Source organism: Psammomys obesus, unplaced genomic scaffold (assembly GCF_907164565.1).
Source record: "Psammomys obesus unplaced genomic scaffold, mPsaObe1.curated_primary_1811, whole genome shotgun sequence".
NCBI lineage: Eukaryota > Metazoa > Chordata > Mammalia > Rodentia > Muridae > Psammomys > Psammomys obesus.
Window position 1 is genome coordinate 3,849,090 of NW_026591086.1, and position 21,446 is coordinate 3,870,535.

At 47.2% G+C, this 21,446-nt stretch overlaps 1 protein-coding gene across 1 annotated transcript in view; it reads left to right on the forward strand.

Annotated features, from left to right (window-relative positions):
* Scara5 (scavenger receptor class A member 5) overlaps positions 1-21,446 on the forward strand; it is an 83,909-nt gene that overhangs the window by 13,016 nt on the left and 49,447 nt on the right. The window contains exon 2 of the mRNA XM_055609773.1: positions 3,113-3,241. Coding sequence (XP_055465748.1) covers positions 3,113-3,241 — 129 coding nt within the window. The remainder of the gene's footprint in view (positions 1-3,112; positions 3,242-21,446) is intronic.

Sequence of the window (21,446 nt, forward strand, 5' to 3'; positions counted from 1 at the left end):
CCCTTCAGCTGCAAAACACAACAACAAAATCTAATAACTAGCAGCTTTGCCAGGACTCTCTTCAGAACTGTTCTCACGTTGGGAAGAACATTTTCTTCTCAGCCTCAGCTTTTGAATCTACAACAGCTGTTCATTGAACCATGAGGCTGGCGGAAAAGGAGGGACTTCAGCCCCTTCGCCGGGCCCATCCTTCACGCTCACCAGGGTGAGAGTCCTCTACGTAAACTCTCCCTCAGACACCAGTCACCACCTCTGCCAGAGTACTTACTGTACTACGTCACTCTTCACTGTTCACAGGCCTCCTTCTTGTCCTCTGGGGGCAGTGGTTGCCCTTGTTGATTGGCATGTGTCAAGCTCTGGTCTAGGATCCGGGGAGGAGGCAGGGAAGGACCAGGACATGTCTCTTCCTCACGTATGACTTTGCACTGCTCACAGATCTACTAATTAGCTACCACTGTATGACAATTTTGTCCCAAAACTTGAGAGGATAAAACAAATAGACACTACTACACACATTTTTCTGAGGAAGCCGTGGTATGCAAAGAAGGTCCTGAATCTGCCATCTTTTTGAAGATAAAGATTTTGCTCAAAAATATGCTCCTATACTTGGTCTTAGCCAAAAAGGCCAAGCAACAATAAAAATACACTTCTCTATGGTTTGAGGAGATGGCTCAGTCAGTAAAGTGCTTGCTGCATGAGCGTGGGGACCTGAGCTTGACCCCTTCAACCCGTGTCAGAAACTAGACTTGACAGCGCGTGCACACCGACAGTTCCATCACAGACAGGAGGACACCTCTAGCTCACTGGCCTGTCAGTCTAGCCAAAAGGGTGAATTCCAGATTCAGTGAGAGACCTGTCTCAAAAAATAAAATGGAGCATTGCGGCAATCAAAGTTGACCTCTGGCGCGCACACACACACAAACAACAGGCCAACAACAGCAAAAGCTCCTCCATTTATTAGTCTTTGTCTTAATTTCTTTTTCCTTCCCTGGAGGTTATATTCTCTAAGCATCATGCCATGGTGCTCTCGTTCTGCTTGTTCAAACATTTTTGGAAGTGTTATGTCTGAAGCCGTCCGTATTCTGCTCAATCTGAAAATGCTTTCTTCATTTAGGAAGGGATTAAGGCTTCTAAGATAACAGGAAAGTGGCTTCTTTTTTTCCAGGCCAAAAAAAAAAGAGTGCTACTGTGCAGTGTGTAGACGCTCTCCTGTGGCAAGCTAGCAATAAGCACACAAATGGCAGTGGTTAGACTTGACTTACATGGCTGTGAGCTCCTCCTGTCTGTTCTGAGACTCAGGGAAGAGAGGCCCTGAGGAGGACAGATGGAACCCCCACTGTGATAATGAGAGTTAGCATGTGTATAGCATTATACCATGCTATGCCTACTGCCCTGGCTATGCCAGGGGGCAGGCTTTCCTCTGTCACAGGGCAGTAAGACAACGAGTGGCTCTCCCCAGAAGTGTTCCCAGAGCCTAGACACGCAGGAGTAAAACCAGCTGAATCCTCGTACGCAAAGAGATGGAAAATTCTAGAAAGATAACTCCAGGGAAGTTAGATGTATAATGGTTAATCTTGATTACTGGCTTCATCAGGTTTTAGAATCACCATAAGAACGCCCCTCTGGGTGTACCTGTGAGGGTCTTTCCAGGAAAGTTTGGCTGACGAGGGAAGATCTACCCTGAAAATCGGCGGCAGCATCCTATGGGTTAGAAGTCCAGCGCTGAATAAGGAAGGAGAAAGTGAGCTGAGCACCTCATTCATCTCTCTCTGCTTCCTGACTGCGGATGCCGTGTGATGTCACGAGGCAATAGGGACAACGTGCTTGAACCAAACAGCAGCTTCTCTCCTCGTCGCTCTGTTCAGGGATTTTATTACAGCCACGGCAGACCCAGCTAATACTTCAGGCACTCAGTCAGATGACTTTGGGATGTGAGCCCAAAGAAGACGGACGCGCAGTCCGTAAGGCCCACGACAACATCCTGTTTGCACAGGATGAGGGTACTATGATTTTTCGTAAATTTAAATCCAAGTTTGCAAGCTGGTGATCGGAGTTGGCTTCCAAACGTGTTTTATTTCTGCCCCTCCACTGCATTTAGTTTTTAATTAGTTGCCAACATTAAAAATAAAGTCTCAGGCAGAGCCTGTTAGCACAGTGATTCTCAACCTGTGGGTCTTGGCCTCCCCAGGAGTTACAAAACAGGAATCCTGCATATCTGATATCTATGTTATGATTCATAATGGTAGCAAATTTACAGTTATGAAGTAGCAACGAAATGATTTTATGGTTGGGGTCACCACAACATGAGGAACTGCATTAAAGGGTTGCAGCATGTCTCAAAAATTCTAGGTCTTACATAGTCCTCTCTACTCTGTTTTTGTTTGTTTGTTTGGTTGGTTGTTTTTTTGTTTTTTTTTTTTGTTTTTTTTTTTTTGAGAAAGAGTTTCACTGTGTAACAGCCTTTGCTGTCCTGGACTGGCTCCTAGACCAGGCTGACCTCGAACTCACAGAGATCCACCTGCCTCCGCCTTCCAAATGTTGAGATTAAAGGCATGCACCACCGTGGCTGGCTTGCAAGTCCTATTGCTTTAAAATCATTATTAGCACCCATGTACACAAGCATACATGATGTATGTGTGGCTACACACGACCCAGCGCACTGTGGAGGCCAGAGGAAAACTCTGCGGAGTCAGTTCTCTCTTTCCACTTTCCTGGGGGCTGTGGGGATCGAAGCCATCAAGCATCTTTACCCACTTGGCCACCTTGTGAGCCCAGCAATTCCTATTTTAACCTTTCTCCATATTCCCTGAATCACGCGAGATAATGACTCTTTGGTAAACAATGCATATTAAAGCCTATTTCAGTATGTTTCTGTGACTTGGAGATGGGTTCATGGTGACTGTGGCACAAGCCTGTTTGGGTTATTCACAGAGGGTGTGTGGAGAACAAAAAGCTGAACAGCTTGTGATGGTCCTAGAAAGTTCCTAACTGAGGTGGCTGGATTACAGATGTGCAGAAGGCCGTAAACATCTGTACACAAGATGCAGAGGTGAGACCTCAAGAGAAAGACAGCTCACGGTTGTTTTCATTTCTGTCCCATTTCTCCTCTCAGGTCCGTGTCACAAACGGCGGGCAGGTGGCTGCTGTACACAGCTGGGCTCCCTGTCAGCGCTGAAGCATGCGGTTTTGGGGCTCTATCTTCTGGTCTTCCTGATTCTTGTGGGTATCTTCATCTTAGCAGGTAAGAGCAGCCTTTTTCTGACCTGGCTTTTGGGGGATGGGAGAGAAAGACTCTCAGAGCCTCTGCTCCCCATTCCTATAGTCATAAGCCCAAGTGCTGCTTTTGTTGCTATGGAAACCACAGAGAGAGGTGCTGGCTGGTCTTTCTGACTGGACCATGGATCTTCAGTAGCATTGCCTGTATTCGTGTGAGGGTGTGGAACATCTGAAGCCAGTAGGAACAGATCCAGTTTCCCAGGGTGGCTTCCCTGCATCATCATGGGGCATATGCCTTACTCCAGGCCTCTCCAACCTCTGGGCTACAGTGTGTACTGAGCAGGCTGGGGTTTATCTTTGCTCTTAGCCTGGGACATCTTCAAAATAGTCACCTAGTCCTTTGCTGCTGAGGTTAATCATGGTTGGGAAAGCCTGCTTCCCTTTGCAGTTACAAGGAACTAGAATAGATTCTATCTCAATTCAACCAGGTTCTTCCTCCATGTTTGTTTATGAGATGGGCCTCTTTGATGGGTGGGGTGTGGGGGAGGAGGGAGCACCTCCTGTAGCCAGGTCAAGGCAGAGCTGGAAAATTTAGAAAAGGATCTGGGAGTGGTGGCGTACGCCTTTGATCCCAGCACTCAGGAGGCAGGGCCAGGTGGATGTCTGTGAGTTCAAAGCCAGCCAGGTCTACAGAGAGAGCGTTCCAGAGCAGCCAAGGTTATATGAAGAGATATTGTCAGAAAGAAAGGTAGGAAGGAAGAGAGGGAGGGAGGGAGGGAGGGAGTGAGGAAGAGAGAGAGAGAGAGAAAGAAAGAAAGAAAGAAGAGGAAAGAAGAGACAGGAAAGGGATCCAATGGGAACCCGTTGGCCTTGTGCTCCCAGTAGCCCAGTTTTCCACTTGCAGTTCATCACTCTATGATGGGCCTAGTAGAGCCAGACTCTGGCAGTCTCTTCTTGTTCTCTTCTAAATGGAGACACAGACAGTTTGGCAAAGTAAGCCAAAGGTGCTGTCTGTCACACGAGAACCTACCTTGTGACCAGCTCTGTGCTAGGACTGAGACACAGCTAAATAAGAGCCAGGGATTTTCTGAAGGAGTTTCCACTCTGGAGGCTGATCCAGGGTTAGGCGACTAAAGCCCAGTGAAGCAGAAGTGCAGTGGGCACTGGGTTAGGGGGTACATAGGGGCTGAAGCTGCACTCTGGGAAAACGGCTGTGGCTTGAAGGAGGGTGGGGTCATTTGGATGAGACTGCTGTCCAGGCAGAGCTGACTTGGAGTGCTCAGGGTGGGGTCCCCGAGTTAACTAGAGGGCAAGCCTCTGGAGGTCCAGCCTTTGCAGATGACCCTTTGCGGAAACCCTGAGACAGATGCCCAGGACCTCCCTGATCTTGACTCACTCCCCATCAAGTGGGACAAGCCACTTGGGTATTGTAATGGGATAGTTGGTGTTGCCTGTGCCTTCAGGTTTCCATACTCAGGCTATCAGGGGTGGTTCCTGTCTCACCAAGCACTGCACTGAGGGATGGCCAACAGCAACACTGAGAGAAACTCATGATTCATCCCAGGGACTAAACGATGGTGTTCAGCAAGGTCTACCACGGGCCAAGCCAGCCAGGGGATGATTTGAACATGTTCTTGGGCTGCTCGGTGAGAGCTTGGCATCCGGGTTTTGTGGTTTTGGCTTCCAGGACCATAACAAATTTCTGGAATGTTTGGAAAGTCTTTCAGCCCAGCAGGGAAACCATGGTGTTACAACTGCTCAGAACAGGAACTTTTAGGTGACCAAAGTGGGTTTCTAGGAGAGGGACAAGGGAGGAGAAGGAACCCAGGAAAGAACTCTGGAGGCTGAGGGTGGGAGTGGAAGGATACCATCTCATCTCAAGAGAAGCATGCAGGGGAGGAGAGTTCTCTTCTGATATCTGAAGGGCTGCACAAGGAAAAGGGTAGACGGGTTCTATTTGAGTCGTGGGTGGAACTGAGACCAAAGGTGGATAAAGATGGATGTCCATTCAGAACAGGGACGCAGAGCTAGCTGTGCATCGTGACAAAGAGAGGCTCTCTTGGCTTAGTGGCTGGACAGGATTTATGATGACATCCTGGAAGCTTCAGAGAAGAGGGTGGGATGTGGTTTCCCAATCCCCTGAAACTGCCGCCAGGCTGCTCAAGTTGTTCAAACTGAGCAGGGTTTGGGGGTTATTCTTGTCACCTTTGAACCTGTATGTTTTGGAGTAATGCCTGTGTGCAATGAAAAACGAGTGGGTTGGAACTCAGTCTTTTGGCTTCTGAGGATGTGGCCACTGTCACCTCCCCTAGGTTCTTGTTGGCCTCTGGGAGAGGTGTCACGAGAGAAGCCCATGGAAGTGCAGGCAACACTAGTCACTCCCATCAGAAGGAAAATGCAGCACTGAGCACAGTTCCTTGAAGAGACTTTTCCCAGTCTTAGGAAAGAGGGTTTTTTGATCACCTGACTGAATACTCCCGAGGATGCTTCTTCCTAGCAAATACCAAGATGGCGGGGAATGGAGAAGGTGGTTCAGGGGGACCCACAGTCTGCCTGCCTGGCTGCCTCCAGGGTTCTCATTGTAGATGCTTCATCTTGGGTAGAACTTGCCATCCAAACCCAACATGTTATCCTTTACTGTAGCCCAGGCTGGACTAGAATTCACTATGTAGCCCAAGTTGGCTTCAAATTCTTGGCAGTCCTCTATCTCGGCCTCCTGAGTACTGGGGTGATAGGCATATGATACCACACTTGGCTTTAACTCTTTCTTAGCAGCCATAGTAGACCATTGCTATCATCATCTTCAATCATGGGAATAAAAAGGTGTGGGGGGTGTTTGCTGCTCAGGGTGAGGTTAAAGTCTCTCTCTCTTTCTCTTTCTCTCACGCACACACACACACAATGTAGCTTATGCTACCTAGCAAATTATGCAAAAAAAAAAAAAAAAAAAAAAAAAGAGTGCCCCATTCCCCAAAGTGGGATCTTTGGAGTCCTCAGCCTAGGGGACAGCTGGCCAAGTGTCATTTGAACTGAGTGCTCACTTTTCAGTCACTTTGCTTCAAGCGAGTTGGTCCTGAAACCTGCTCTCAGAGCACACATCTGTGCTGTACATTCTGATCCCATCATGCATCTTGGCGGTCAGTGTGTGACAGCACCCGTCTTTATTAAGACACGCCTGTGACGTCCCACCCTGCATTTGTGGCAACTGTCAGGGACATGGCTGATTGTGTTTCAGCATCCTGATTCTGAGGATGGCTGAGAGAGTTTTCCTTCCTCGGTTGCAGAAGGAGGCGTGCGGGCGTGAGGAGTCAGTCGGCTTTCTCCCTGAGGAGGCTGTGAATCTTACGTCATTAAAGTCACTTTTGAGGAAGCAATTAACACGGCCAGAGTGAGCTGTCACACTGTTGTATGGGAACAGAGAGAAGACCTGTAGCAAGTGCAGAGACCACAGGGAAAGGGTTTTTTTTTTTTTTTTTTCGGGGGGGCATCTCATTTGGGCTCCATTTGGAGCCTTCACATTTGCCTTTCCTAGCCCCGTTCTTGCCTACTTCCATCTCGGTGTATTTCAGTCTCCTCCACCAACAGCCTTGACACCTTTTAGAACAAAGACAGCTGTTGTACTTAGTTTTTTGCCTTGCAGTTTTTTCATCTATCTGGTTTGATTCTTCAAGTGCATATTTTCAAATGTGTGAGTGGATGAGTAAGCGAATGAACGAGACAACCTTGGAAAAACACTTATGTGGGGAGGGAAGATGGTTATTTTCATCTTAATCAAGTATCTAAAAGATATGAATATGGAATTTCCCTTCAAGAACATTTGGCTGGGAGACTTAGAGTTACTCAGCTGAGGATATGAACACATATTCATCTTAGTACATGCTGACTCTATTGTCTTCAGAGTGAGTATTAAGACAGAAAGGGCTGTGTAGTTCACACTGGCATGAGTCTGGACCTGAGAGCCAGCCCATCTGGGCTTGAAATCTAGCTTCTTCACTGCCGTGGGATGATGGCCACGTCATCTGACCTTTCTGTACTATGGTCCTTATGTTGAAAACAGAGGAAACTGGCATTTCTGCATGCCAAACTGGATTGCTGTGAGGGGTAAGTGGTCAATATATCGAAAGCACCTAGGAAAGCAGCTGGCACCCAGCAAACAAAGTCGGGAGTGGAGCTGGTACTATTGCTGTCATTGATAATGCCATTCTTTCTTGGTGTCCTTTGCAGTCACCTGAGCTGAATGATGGAGACTGAAAATTAGTTTTGGCTCATCTGTCAATATCCCGTATTCTCGGAGTGTCTCTCCAATACATGGATATTAGACTATTCATTGGAAAATCAGCCGGATAGATATGACCAGGTTGTCATATCTTTACTTCTTTTTGGTTTTTTCCTCCCTTATATTTTTTCTTCTTTCCTTCCTTCTTTCTTTCTTTCTTTCCTCCTTCCTTTCTTTTCTTTCTCTCTTTTTTTCTTGTTTTTACCATGACCTTAGGTATAGTTTACATCATAGCCAGCACCCAAACACAAACCTAATACTGAAATGTCTGATGGTTTTCTGTCCTAATCCACTCAATTTTTTAAACTCTTTAAAATAGTCCCAACCCAGTCATTTGTTTCATAATCTGAATGGAACACAGCCATAGTTTAAAAAATAATGGGTCAAATGACAGCTTTATTTTTCTCTGTGTCTTTCACATATTGTAAAAAGAGTGCCGTTCCCACTAGACTCTGAGGCCAAACTTGTGGTTTAACTCCAGGCTCCATCATTGAGTGTCATCTTGGGGGGTAAGAAGAGTAACCTTTAAATATTTCCTATTTTCTCATTTATAAAGTAGTGCACACCCCGGTAGGATCACTGTAAATATTAAACAAATTAATACGTGAAAACTCTTAGTTCTTGGAACAGGAAGGGAACTTGGTGACCGTTAGATTATTCTTATTAACACACGTGGAGGTATTTTGCTCTGAGAATAGCAGAGGATTATGGTTTAGCCTGAGCACTGTGACTGTCTGCAGATAGAGCTGCACTTATGCGGTATGTGCCCATGCCCCACCCTGTCCTAACGAACACAGAGAGGTGCCTAGTGATGGTCCTGAGGGTTTCCAGGCCGACCCCGAACAGCATTTCCAACTCTCGAGTCTTGAGCAGAGGAGGTGCTCCGTGCCAGATCCACAGTGCCATCCCCACCCATGCCGCTGAGGCTCAGCCTTTCGAGAGGCCTTCAGGGACACCTTGTACAGCCTCCCTCCCCCCTAGAGAACCTCCCTCCTGACTCCCCGGCCAGATGAAGGATTTCAGCTTTACGTGACGATCAGCCACAAATGAGAGACATCTTTATCCCTCTTGCTGTCCCTCGTGCTGTTTGTACAACCTGTGAAGTGTGCGAGCTCATCCCCTCCAACAGCTCAGCAGACCAGGTTCTGAGACCCTGGTGCATCGAGACCTCCCTCTTCATATTTGCATATTGAAGTTATTGGTTTGTATCTCTGTTCCCTTCCACTCTAAGAGAATCTTTCATGATAAAGTACTACCTCTTTTTTTATTGTTTTGTTTTTTTTTCGAGACAGCGTTTTTTTTTTTTTTTTTTTGTTTTGTTTTTTTGTTTTTTTTAAGACCAGGCTGGCCTTGAACTCACAGAGATCTGCCTGTCTCTGCCTCTCAAGTGCTGAGATCAAAGGCTTGTGCCACCACTGCCCATCTACCTCTTGCATTATTCATTCCCTGTATGTAACCAATACTAAATTAATGGATAGAATAAGCACAACACCATTCTCCCTCAACACTCATCCTGCCAACAAGCTCCAGGTTTAAGAGATAAAGATAAATACACACTACTCATGGTGTGGTGTGGCCGGCGTAGCATATACTAGGCTGGGGCAACCGTGGTTTGGCCCATGTAGTTCTAATTATGGAATACTATGCAGCCCCCAACAATCATGGCCATTTCCCACCCCAGCCCTAGATCTCTTTCAAAAGACACACTTCCTGGTAAGAGCTTTCAATCCTGTGCTAGGAAAACAAGCTTTACTGGTTTTTTGTTGCTGTTTCAACTTAAATGCAGATGTTGTCAGGGAGATGTCATCACGCCGGATTCTGCCAAACATTGCAGTCTGTTGCATCAGCTCGACAAAGAGCGCAGACATCTGTCATTCAGCCTCCCTGTCAGCCTCGTGCCAGTGTCCCAACCCAGTCCCCGCTCCATCGCGTGCTGCCACGTGTACGGTTCCCCGGAGAACAGAACCAGGGCCTCACCCGCCCACACTTTTACTTGCGCCCTGCAAGGGGAGACAGTCCACCTAGGATCCTTGGATCTGAGCAACACTCCCCTGAGGGACATCTGCTTTCCCACCTGTCAGTGCACCTCCCATGGCGTCTTAGCTCTGAAGTGGTAGAAAAAGAAAGGACCCAGGAGAACTTTGACACCCTGACACCCCCAACCCTAATTATATCACCTGGAACAATGCCTCTGACTTTCCTTGAGAGGAGAAAGGTAAAGGACAGAAGCAGAAGGCATCACGACAGCAGGGTTGTTAACTTCTCTCTCTGGCTCACCAGTCAAGTCCTGGAAAGAAGAGCAGAGGAGAGTTATCAGCCACATCCCGCTGGAGTCCTTCTTTTAGGCAAAGGGCCACCTGTTTTTATAAATAAAGTTTTATTAGAACACTGCCACACTTGTACACACATATACCTGTGGCTGCTTCCACTCTCTAACAGCCAAGATGGCAGTAACAGCCATTGTGTGACCCACGGAGCTTGAAACATATACTTCCTGACCCTTGAGAGAAAGTGTTTGGCAGCTCTGCTTTCAGCCTCTGTGCTCTTCAGCTAGTTCCCAGACCCTCTGCCCGCTTCACAATTTTCAAAGGTTTTCAGGTGTATGTTATCATTCAATCCTCATAACAGCAAAGGAATATAGAAAACAGTTTACTTTCAGGGAAGTGAAATGCAGGAATTGGGTGCTGTGGACCATGGTCCCACAGGGCTGGGGTTCGGGCCTGGAGTACAGAAGAGTGTAGGAGAGCATGGTATCTTCCTTACCTGAGGCTCCTGGTGTGAGGTAGACTCTACTTCCTGGTGGGGAAGCAGGAGTTAGACTGAGGGGGATCAAATCTTGACTCTGCTACTGACTGTGGACAAGTGATTTTCTGTGTCTCCATCCAAAAAGAGGAAAGGATTTTTTTTCCCCAACACATACACACCCCTTAGTTCCCCCATCCAGGAAGAGGATAGGAGCCCTCCATGCACTCCCCTCCCCCACTGTTGTGGTCAGGGTGTCACTACCTCATCCATATGACTAAGTTGGTGCTTAGTCTCTTGGTGCTTGGCCCCACAAATCCTGTTGGCATTCATGAGGCAGTTATAACTAAGAATCCAACTCACATTTCACCACACTCCACAGAAATGATCAAGTGAGTTGAGTCTATGCCAGGACACCAAAGGACACTGGAGGCTGTGTATAGCACACAGACCTCCCTAGAGGTTAAAGTTTTCTAACTGGGTAGTGCCTTCCTTCCACAGTCTGCCCATTTCTTCAGGGCTCAGCTGTAGCAACTTTGCAATCTACCTGCCTTTCCTCTTTCTCCTGAGGATGCCGAGGACTGCTGAGGAGGTTGTGAGTTTGGACTGGGATTGAAGCCAAGCAACCGGCATGCTTTTGTTTCCAGCCTATTGGTGAGAAGTCATAAACACTTGGGATTTCCGTGGTAATCCTGTAGGCAACATGACTTGGTGGACACACCCAAGGACTCAGAGCCTGCCCTCATCAAATCCGGCTCATCACTTAACAAGTGCCAGCCAAATGCCACACACTATGGGAAACACAGGAGGAGGAGGACCAAGGAGAGGCCCTAGCCATAGAGATCAGGCCTCGTGGTAGAGCAGACAGTCAGGAAACAGACAGAATTAGCAAGATGTTTTGGATTCGGCAAACCAGAGTTCACATCTTAGCTTGATTGTCCTTTTTTTTTTTTTTTTTTTAAATTCATCTTTAAAAAATCATGTGTATATAAATATATGTGTTTCTGTGTGAAGGTATATGCATGTGAGCTCAGGTGTCTGCTGAGGTCAAAGGCATCCGATCCGCCCTGGCGTTGGAGTTACAGGTGGTTGTAAGCTACTCTCGGTAGACACCGGGCACTGAACTTGGCCCCTCCGCAGAGCAGAGCCTTCTAGCTGAGCCATCTCTCCAACCCCAGCTTGATCGTTCTTCATCTGCCATCTGGAGAAAATAATTAAGCTTCCCTGAGCTTCATGTTTGAAAAGCGTCAAGATGGGGGTGTGGGTGATTACATTCCAGGCTGTGACATCTAAAGTGCCCCTGCGCGTTGCCTGCCTTGTACCAGGCAAGTACCCACTGAGTGCTTCCCCACAGAGCTCAACAGACGGTTCTGAGACACTCTGAGAAGTTCTGGGTGTTAGTTCAGGTGCAGCCATCAATGGTGCTCTTGGCTTCTCAGCCTGACCTGCTTTGCTTATACATGCTGGGGAACAAGGAGCTCGGTCCTGGGTCATGTTCTCAGCATCTTCAGCTGAATTGAGTTTTTTTTCCCTAGTGACCGACATCACTATTTTATGCCCTTGACTTCTGTCTGTGGCTTGTGCAACCAATGACTTGGAATTTCTCTGTTCTAAAGCAAATAGGAGCACTACAGGAGATGAGAAAGCCTAGCGGACTGTCTGAACCTGTTAATGCCCTACCGGTATTCTACTTGGAAAAGGACCGGGAAGAGCCTATATTTGGCCATGAGGACAAATACTTTTGTTGCATAGAGGTGCGTAGCCGCATCCTTATTCAACTGATCTACAGCTTCTGGCCAGACTCACTATGGTGGGATCACGCAGGACAAGGCAGTGGATGGTAGACATGGTCTAGAGTCAGGAATCAGGACTCTTGTCATAAGTTCCTTGGTCACGTGATGCTACAGTAGATCCAGAACCAGCCCCTGACCAAGCACGACCTGGGGGACACTATCATTAATTACTTACCCAGAGACCTGGGACCACTCTCTGGCTACCAGGGTGAGTGGGGGTCCTCTCTGGAAGTCACTCAGAGTTACCCTTGCCAATTGTTTGGTTGTTTGGGGTTCTGTTAGAGTTCTCTCTATCTATAATCAGACAGATATTCCCTGAGAAAATAGGATGTCGGGGGAAGGCTCCTTATCAGCCTTTGAGACATATGTGAATGTTACTGATGGAAGCTGGATTGGTGGACTGTCCTGTCATTCTCCAGGTGTCTCCAGGTGTAAGATTCTGCTTAGACTGGTATCTAATAAAAGATGTTACCTAATGTGCAGTGCTTTAAAAATATGTGTGTATATATACATGTGTGTGTGTGTGTGTGTATGTGTGTGTGTGTGTGTGTCAGCAGCAAAGGAAAGTGTTTGCAAAGCATATTTTGGGAAAAGAGAGCCCCCAGTGTGTGTATACACTTAGAGGACCGTTATGTAAATATGTATATAAAAGGATAAAGAGAAGGGAACTAAAAGTCTGGGTGGGAGCTTTACTGGGGCACATTTTTCTTCTTTCCAATTTGCTCTAGCTCTGTTGGTGCTGGTGATTAAACAGCCCTTTAAAAAATGCCACAGGAATCCCCCTGCAACCCAGAGAGCTTGGCACCCAGAGGGGTTTCTGGAGCCCTGAGGGATTGTATCCATGCAACTCCCCATCCCCAGGGTGCCAGGAGGGTATCCTCTAGCCTCTGCTGAAACACTGCTCTACCTGGCTCAGCATCCTGGCTGGCAGAGTTTCCTGGAGTAAAGAGTTAGGGACAGAGCTGGAAGGGGTAAGCCTAGGGCAAGGTGGGGACTAGGGCACATCAGCCCTGCCCCAACTCTGTAAATGGGAGGAAGGCCAGCATGGAGAGGGAGCAGAGGGCCTTGCTTGCAGGCTCCATCTTCCTCCTTTTTGGGGGGGAGGGAGAGGAGTCCCAGCTGCTAGCAAATCTATACACACTCCTTTGGGGCCTCCCTTGGTTCTTGAAGCCTGTGAGTTTACTAACTAAACCACAGAGATAAAACCAGAACCCACTACTGCCATTTTTTAGAGTAAGCCATGAATCAAATGTTGTCGCATTTCTGCTTAAGCAGCTTATCTGAGTACGTTCTTCCATGAGGCCCACCTTCCCAGCACCAGGGGCCAGTGAACCAGGCTCTGTCATGCCTGAGCCACCTTATGCATATTCCTATCACTGAGGCCTCACTTCTTTCTGTGTAGGCACTTGCTTTCCAGAGGACTCCTTGTGGAGACTCTGGTGACCTCTTCTTTCCCAGGAGAACCCCAGTGCCACCAATCTGCTCCACCTCCACTATTCCTTAGCTCCATTAATGATATGATCCACCTTTGATTGGACCCAATTTTATAAGTATGTCATCCTATTTGGAGTAAAGCCCTCTTGCTGGGAGCTAAGGCTTCCAACTCCATACCTGGGGGTCAGCAGAGAGCCAAAACTAATGATAGTTCTCCATCAGGCCAAGGCCAGGAAGGAGGCTGGCTTGCCTCGAGCCCAGGCGCTGGCGGAAAGAGAAGCAGAGGGCTCCTGTGATACGCTAGCCTGTGTGTCCTGGCTTCGGGTTCTCAGGCTCTATGAGAGGTAGCCCTTTCCTGACTCCCAACCCAGAAAGGATTCCTCCTCCCTCCCCGGCTTTAGATACCTACTCTCCCATCATGTCAAGTTCTCTTAGCCATTGGTCCTGGTTGTCAGCCTTCAGGCTTCAATGTCTCCCCTGGTTTCAAGTGTAGAGAGAGAGAGAATTTTTCTCAGCTCTTCTTCTGGGTCAGGCATCTACACAGATCACACTTTCTCTTGTAAAATGGCCCACTCTGATTGAAACTGCTCCATACTGGGATGATGAAAAAAGCCCCTTCCCTTTTCTTTTCTTTTCTTTGTGGCTTATGACAAAAGGCCACCTTCTGTTAGTCCAGCTTGGCCTGTGCCTGGTATCAAAAGGAACTGAGGGTGTGCCAACCGGCTGCATAGATCATGCTTCCATGGAACCCATCACCCACATGGTCAATGGTTTCCTGGGCTAGACCCTTGATGGTGCTCTAAAGAGGGCAAAGACATAATTTTGTCTTTAGATAAAGGTTATGCCATTTTGGAGTGGCCCGACTTTTTCGTTAGCCGGTCTCTGTGAGTATGTGCAAATGATTTGTTATTATTGGGTCCACAAGAGGGGTCATCCATGTCAGCACGAGAATCCAGCAGATGGCTTAGTTACACTTTGAGCAACCGGCAGAGAGTCAAGGATGTGAGAAAACTGCCTTGCAGTGTCTATAGTGACCATTCTCCTTAGGTCAGCGGTTCTCAACCTGCCAGTTCTGCAACACCTTTGGCAAACCTTTATCGCCCAAAACATTTACATTATGGTTCATAACAGTAGCAAAATTACAGTTGTGAAGTAGCGATGGAATAATTTTACAGTTGGGGGATCACCGCAACATGAGGAACTGTATTTAATTGTCTCAGCATTAAGAAGGTGAGAACCACTGCCTTGGGTGGTGGCGGCAAAGGCAGAAAGCAGGGCCACAGCCCTCTACCTTCTCAAGGACTCCATCCATATGTACCGCTATTCACCCACCCGCTGGTGCTGTTTCCAGCCTCACCCACTGAAGTCACTGGGGTCTTTTCAGGAGCCAAGTTCACACCCATGACCCTCCCACACGCAACGGTTTTCCAGGGGCCACAGATCTGAAACCTTGTCAGGATGTTCCTGCCTAGCTCTGGTCTCCATAGTTGGTATTTCCACAGGATAATACCGGGAATGAGATGTAGCCAGGAGAGAGGGGTCAGGTGCAGGTGAACGAAGACTCTCTGCTGATCTGTACTCATCCGGCCTTCCCCTGAGACATTGCCCAGCAGCAATAATGGCTGCTTTCCAACCTGCCCAGTACCCCAAGCACCCTGATCTCTCTGTTGATGAGCGGTCTCCACCAGTTCCACCACTGCCTTACAGCAGTGATCATATCATTAGATAGGTCAGTTGTTCCTTCTAGTGTGAGACGGTGTCGTCTCCATCTACAGGTGAGAAGACTGACGTCCAGTGAGGGTCATAGTTCCCACAGAAGAGAGTACATCAGGAGGGATGGGTGGAGGAGGTGGTTCGGGGTCATGGGCCTGCCACACAAATGTGAGGAGCCCAGTTCAACTCGCCAACACCCACATCAAAGCCCGGATGTGACCGTGTGCGCCTGGAACCCCTGTGGTGGGATGGGAGGGACAGGAGGACATGGAAGGCTCACCTACAGACACCTAGCCGTTAAGTGAGCTCCAGGTTCGGCCAGAGACCCTGTCTCAAAAAACGAGGTGGAAAATAATAGAGGAGGACACTCGACATTGATGACATTGATTTCTGGCCTCTACAGGCATGTGTAGCTGTACACACATGTATCCTACTCACATACACACACACCACCATCAACAATAACAAAATTTGCTGCACAAGGGTCAGCCAATTTAAATGGTGCTGGCGGTTGTGGCAGGGGCTTTTTGCTCTGTTCCTAGCTCAAAGCCTATCCCACAAGCTCCCGTTGTCCACTCATGATTTCTACCTGGCTTCCACAAAGGCAGTGGAGACTAGTTGAAACTGGAACCTGGGCCCACGCAGAGCTCTGCTCCCATGTGATCACATCAAGCCGGACCTCGGCTCTTCCGGTGTCCAATGGATTCTTAAAAAGTACAGTGGGGGAAATGGGGCAGCCAGAAATGATTGACGCGGGAGGTGGTTTTTACACAAAGAAGCAAGTACCAAGCCAATTCTCTGTTCTCCTCATCTGGGCCCTGCGCACACAGCCTGGGCGTGTGTGGGTTTTTACGAGGTCTGTTTTATGGCACATGCTCACACACAGATGTGCACGGGGACCACAGCACCACATTGAAATTACGAAGCAAAACACACGAGCTCTCAGGGATGGCTTTTCAAATTTCCTTGATAAAACGGCTTTATGGAAATGTTCCCATTCCCTCCCATCGCCTGTTGCTTCCCATTTAACTAGCCATCTGGGGCTGGATAACTTTTTCCCACCTCTCGGCTTTGGAACATGTGCAGCAGCTGGAGATGCCGGCTCTCAGCTGTTTGTTTTTCTTCCTAGGAGAGGGGCTTGGAAATGTTACCCACCAAAGCCCATGGGAAGGGCTAGTTTGAGGAACTCAAAAGTCCCCAGCCACACAAAGCCCAAGCATGTGGTGCTCAAGAAGCGTCCTTAACTCTCTTACTGGGCAGAGGGGTAGCCTGACATCTTGGACAAGCTTGTAGAACAAGCCCAACCCAGGCCCACCACCTTTTTTTCTTTTTCTTTTTTTTTCTGATGGAAGAAAGGATGAGAGACAGTGGAGACTGAAGACTCCACCCGATGGGCTCGGAGCCAGGTCCCAAAATTTCAATTGTGAAAGCTGATCTGGGGCTTCATGGGGTCCCTCCCAGCTGGCCCATCCATCATATGGACTTGGGTGGGACGGGCGGACGCTGAGTAATCATTTGCCTGGAGAGCTTGCCTCAATCTAGCCAGACTCTCCCTTAAGTCGCCTCCATCATCCCTGGGGTTGAATCTCGAGACCCAGACTGAAATTCGGTCTATCTTCCCACCCTCCGCCCTGTCCAACGCCCCTCTTAAATTACCCTTTGGAATCATTTCATCGTGGGAAAACTCGTGGTAGAAAAATCTGCCCTCATAACCATTTTCAGTATAGATTTTTTTTTTCCTCAAACAGGGTCTCACTAAGTAGGCCTGGTTGGCCTGGAACTCATTATGTAAATGAGGCTGGTCTTGAACTCACAGATCTGCCTGCCTCTGCCTGCTGAGTTCTGGGATTAAAGGCTCTTGTCACCACACCCAGCCTTCAAATGCATGGTCTACCGACATTGTGTGTATCGGAGTTGTTATGTGGCCATAACCGCCAGCTCCAGCTCCGGAACCCTCTTCAGCTCCTCCAGGGGAGCTGTGCTCAGTAAGCACTCCCACCATCTCAGCTCTGGTAATCCCTGACCATGTCCCCATCTACTTTCTGTGACTACTACCGCCAGCAGGTGGGATCTGTCCTTTTTGTGATGGGTGGATTTCACTGGGAGTCTTCAGGGCTCACTGGTTGCTGGCTGGGCATGTGGGTTTGCTTCTGCCTTCTAACTGCCGTGAATGAGAGTGTACAATAGTCTGCTCACGTCTCCGCCATCCATGTAGTGTGTGTGTGGTGGGCGATCTGTGCGGCATGTGTGTGCATGTGTGTGTGTGTGTGTGCGTGTGTGTGTGTGTGTGTGTGGTGTGTGCAGTGTAAGGTGTATGGTATGTATGTGTAATGTGGTATTCGTGTATGTGATGGGGATATGAGATATGGGGTGTGTGTGTATGTGTGTAGCATGTATGGTATATGTCGTGTGTGCTGTGCATATGAATTTTTGCATGTGTGTGGGCACATGAGTGTGGATTAGGAAACCCTCTCGCCCTCTCCTTTAACTGTCCCAAACGCTTTCCTCAAGGCCCTCTCCGCATGTATGGTGTATAGTGCTGGGCTCTGGGGCCTCGATGTGTGAACTTAGGGGGAGTCCCAGCTCAACCCCTGACACGCTGCTTTCCTCCTTTAGTCACTAGGCGACCAGGTCAAATCCCTTATACGGCCTGTAGCAGCACCATCTGGGTCCGTGAGAACCCATTCCTCATTCCTGTGCTCTAGAGTTAGCTACCCTCAACCTCGACAGCTCCCTTTTAGCCCTGTGATCCCACGCATAGACACATGTGCTCACGACTGTGGCTCGTGCGTTTCAGTGGTGCTAGGTAAGCGCTTCAGGGCTGTCCTGTTGAGGGCTTTAGCAGGGTCCCTCTAGCTGGCGTGTTACCATTTAATCATTCTTAACTGCCCATTCACCACCATTCAAACTACAGGCGAATGCCTGATGACATTTTCCCCACTATATAACACTGTTATTTTGAATTTTTTTTTTTTTTTTTTTTTTTTTTTTTTTTTTTTTTTTTGGTGGGGGAACCCCCAGGAGGGAGAATAGCTTATGAACGATGTGAACATTTTTTTTTATGGCTCACGATGCAATTTGCCAGATGGTTCTCCAAAAGAATTTTGCACAGTCATCAGCAACACATAAACACTTCGCCTTCCGCTGCGGTTTCGCCAGCGTGACGTAGCACTGTCTGTCATATTTCAAGAGAGTTCCTGCTTTGTTTTGCTTTCCTTTCGCTAGAGAGCGATCTCATAATGCTTTCGGATCCATATGTTTATCAATTGTATTGCAGCTTTAGGGAACTGAATCTTTAAGCCTCTTGCCTGCGTACTGGGAAATGTGAAGTCAGTTGTTTAAGTAGGCAGCCATGAGGTGACCAAGGAAGCCTTGCTTCTTATCCCCTAAAGGTTATGACCGACTATCACATCCTCTTTATTTGGTGTTGCGTCATATGTCACATGTGTGCTGTGCTATTTTGTTCTGTGTATTCAGTCCCAAATAATGCATTTATCTTCTTTGTGGTTTTTTTTTTTTTTGGAGTTCTGTATTGAACTGTAAGGAATGGGGAGACTTTAACTCCAGGAAAGGCCTGAATCCCAGAGCAGGAGACTGACAGAGAGACAGAGAGAGAGCTCTCAGACTCAGCCAATGGGGACAATAAACGATAAATAATGCTTAGCTGACAAATGATAATTTAACACATTTATGGGGTACAGTGTGAAATTTCATCTCACAGGGATTTGCTTATTTTTTGTTTGCTTGTTTGTTGTTTTGTTTTGTTTTGTTTTGTTTTGTTTTTTTGAGGTTCAGGTTGACCCATAAACTCACTTTGTAGCTCAGGCTGACCTCAGACTTGAGGTAAATCCCCTACCTGGGCCTGACAAGTGCTAGGCCTTTGGGTGTGAATTAGCTACCATGTACAGCTTCGACTCACATTTGACAACAGTTTTTAAAGCAAGGTTTGGGTTTGGGGGCTGGTGTTACACTCATATAAGTAAAGGTGACACGGATGGCATCTAATGCTATTGCTACCAAAGTTACCTTAACAGAGATACAGTGCATAGAATCAGGGTGTGACCGCCCTGTTCAGCCAGTGTGATCAAAGCAGCCTGTTTGTGACTGCCTTTGTTTTAAACCTACAGAGAAAGGAGACACTGTAACCAGCACTCACATGTCCCTCATTTGAGCCACCAACTAGAAATATTTCTGCTACATTTTGGTTCTTTCTTGCTTCTTTACTCTTTCTCTCTCTCCCTCCTTTGTGTTTTGGTAAAATCGTTTGAGAGTGGGACACAAACATCCCCCCTAAATTAGTCGGCATTCATAAAAACAAAGGCATTCTCTTCCATCAGCACTATATATATAACTGTTACATTCAGGAATTTAAACATCGATACAATTTGACCGTAAATACATCATCCATGTTAAGTTTTTTCAGTTGCTTCAGTAATGTCAGTTACAGCATTGTTTTGATTCTGAGCACCATCCAGTCTAGGGTCATACCTGTGGGTGTCATGTGTTGCTCCGCCATCTAAAATGTATCCTGGCCCCTCACTGTATTTCATGACACTGAACTTGTTGGTTGGTTGGTTTGTTTGTTTGCTTGTTTTGAAAAGACAGGCCAGTGCTGGTCATGCTCTTCTACAACAACTCGGGTTTGCTGAGTTTCCCCATCGTGGATGTAGGTTAGACATTCTTGGCATTTGCTCTACATCCTGCCCAGGAAGATATTATTCCAGTTTGTTCAACTGTGGCCTATCACAGCATGTCAGGCATAGAATGTTCCACTTGTGGTTAGATGGATAGGTGTTGGATCGTTAGGTAGGTGGTTAGGTAGTTAGACGATGGATGGATGGATGGATGGATGGATGGACGGGTGGATGGATAGGTAGAGAGATGGATAGATACACGCATGCATGAGTGAATGTGTAGGTGATGGATGAATACATAAATGATGGGTAGATGGGTAGTGGATGGTTAGATGTATAGATGGGTAAATCTGTGGCTAGACAGATGTATGGATGTGTGGATGGATAGATAGATTGGGAGATGTGTAGATGTGTGTCTGGGTGAATGGATAGATTGGGAGATGGGTGGGTAGGTGCATATGTGAATGGATACATAAACTGATAGATGGGTAGATGTGTGGGTGGATGGAGAGATTGGTAGAAGGGTGGATGGCTTGGTGGTGGATGCATGCATGAAGACAAGGGCAGTTTGGGATGTGGTAAGGGAGAGGATAGTTTTAGCAGAGGTGGGCTGAAAGGAGAAGACAGGGTTCTAGACCTGTGTGGAAAGCATTCAGTGGTCACCAAGTCCCTAGGAGAGCTAGCCTTGTGACTACCTGGGTGAATAGGGTGAAGAAAGGTGCACTCAGGTTTTTAAAAGTCACAGATCCTGAACAGGGCCAGGGAAACACTCATCTTGACTTACAGTCCCTGGATTCCATTTGGTTGTCACAGACCAGTAGTGGAAATATTTTTTACCTCAGTTCTTTACCTCAGTTCTTTATGTGATATAAATGGATATTGAATGCTGGCCAAGTGTCCTTTGCTCTGTTTTGGAATATTAATACCAACAAATTTGCTAACCAGTGAAGAATGGGGAAGTGTCAAAATGCAGCAGGTATCCATCAAAGGATGTTGACGGTGACCATGGCCATAGCTGGGACTCAAATGGGGCATTGTAATATATGCCAGATTTCCTTCCCTCCTATTTGATTTCCTCCAGTGGAAGGAAATCTGCATAATATAAAAACACAGCCTGGCTTGTTGCAGGGGTTCACCTAGTGTTCATTATTATCGTGAGCCCTCACACACCTCCCTGGGGTAGATGTTGGTAATTTCACTTTTTATATGAAAAATGAGATACTCAGAAAGACAAAGCCCTTCACCGAGGAGTAGGTAGCAGAGTCCTGGCAGACAGGACTTGAACCCGATCATTTAGATAACAAGTAAGTGATGGCCCTCCTTTCTAACTTAGCTGTGTCTAACAGCCTACCCAACTCTAAAATTCCAGACCCGCTTTCTTTATGTAACTTTCTGCATAGCACACAAAGCTGCCAAATTTTGAAAAACTTTAAACATAACATGAATGTAGTGGGTTTTTAAAAAATTACAACATGGTAAATGTTGTCATCAGAATTGTTCTTTCTGGTTCAAAAAGTCTCTGAATCCATCTAATACCACACTGTGACTGATGACTGTTGCTGGCACGATTTCATACAAGCCTTTTGCAACGATATATATATATATATATATATATATATATATATATATATATATATA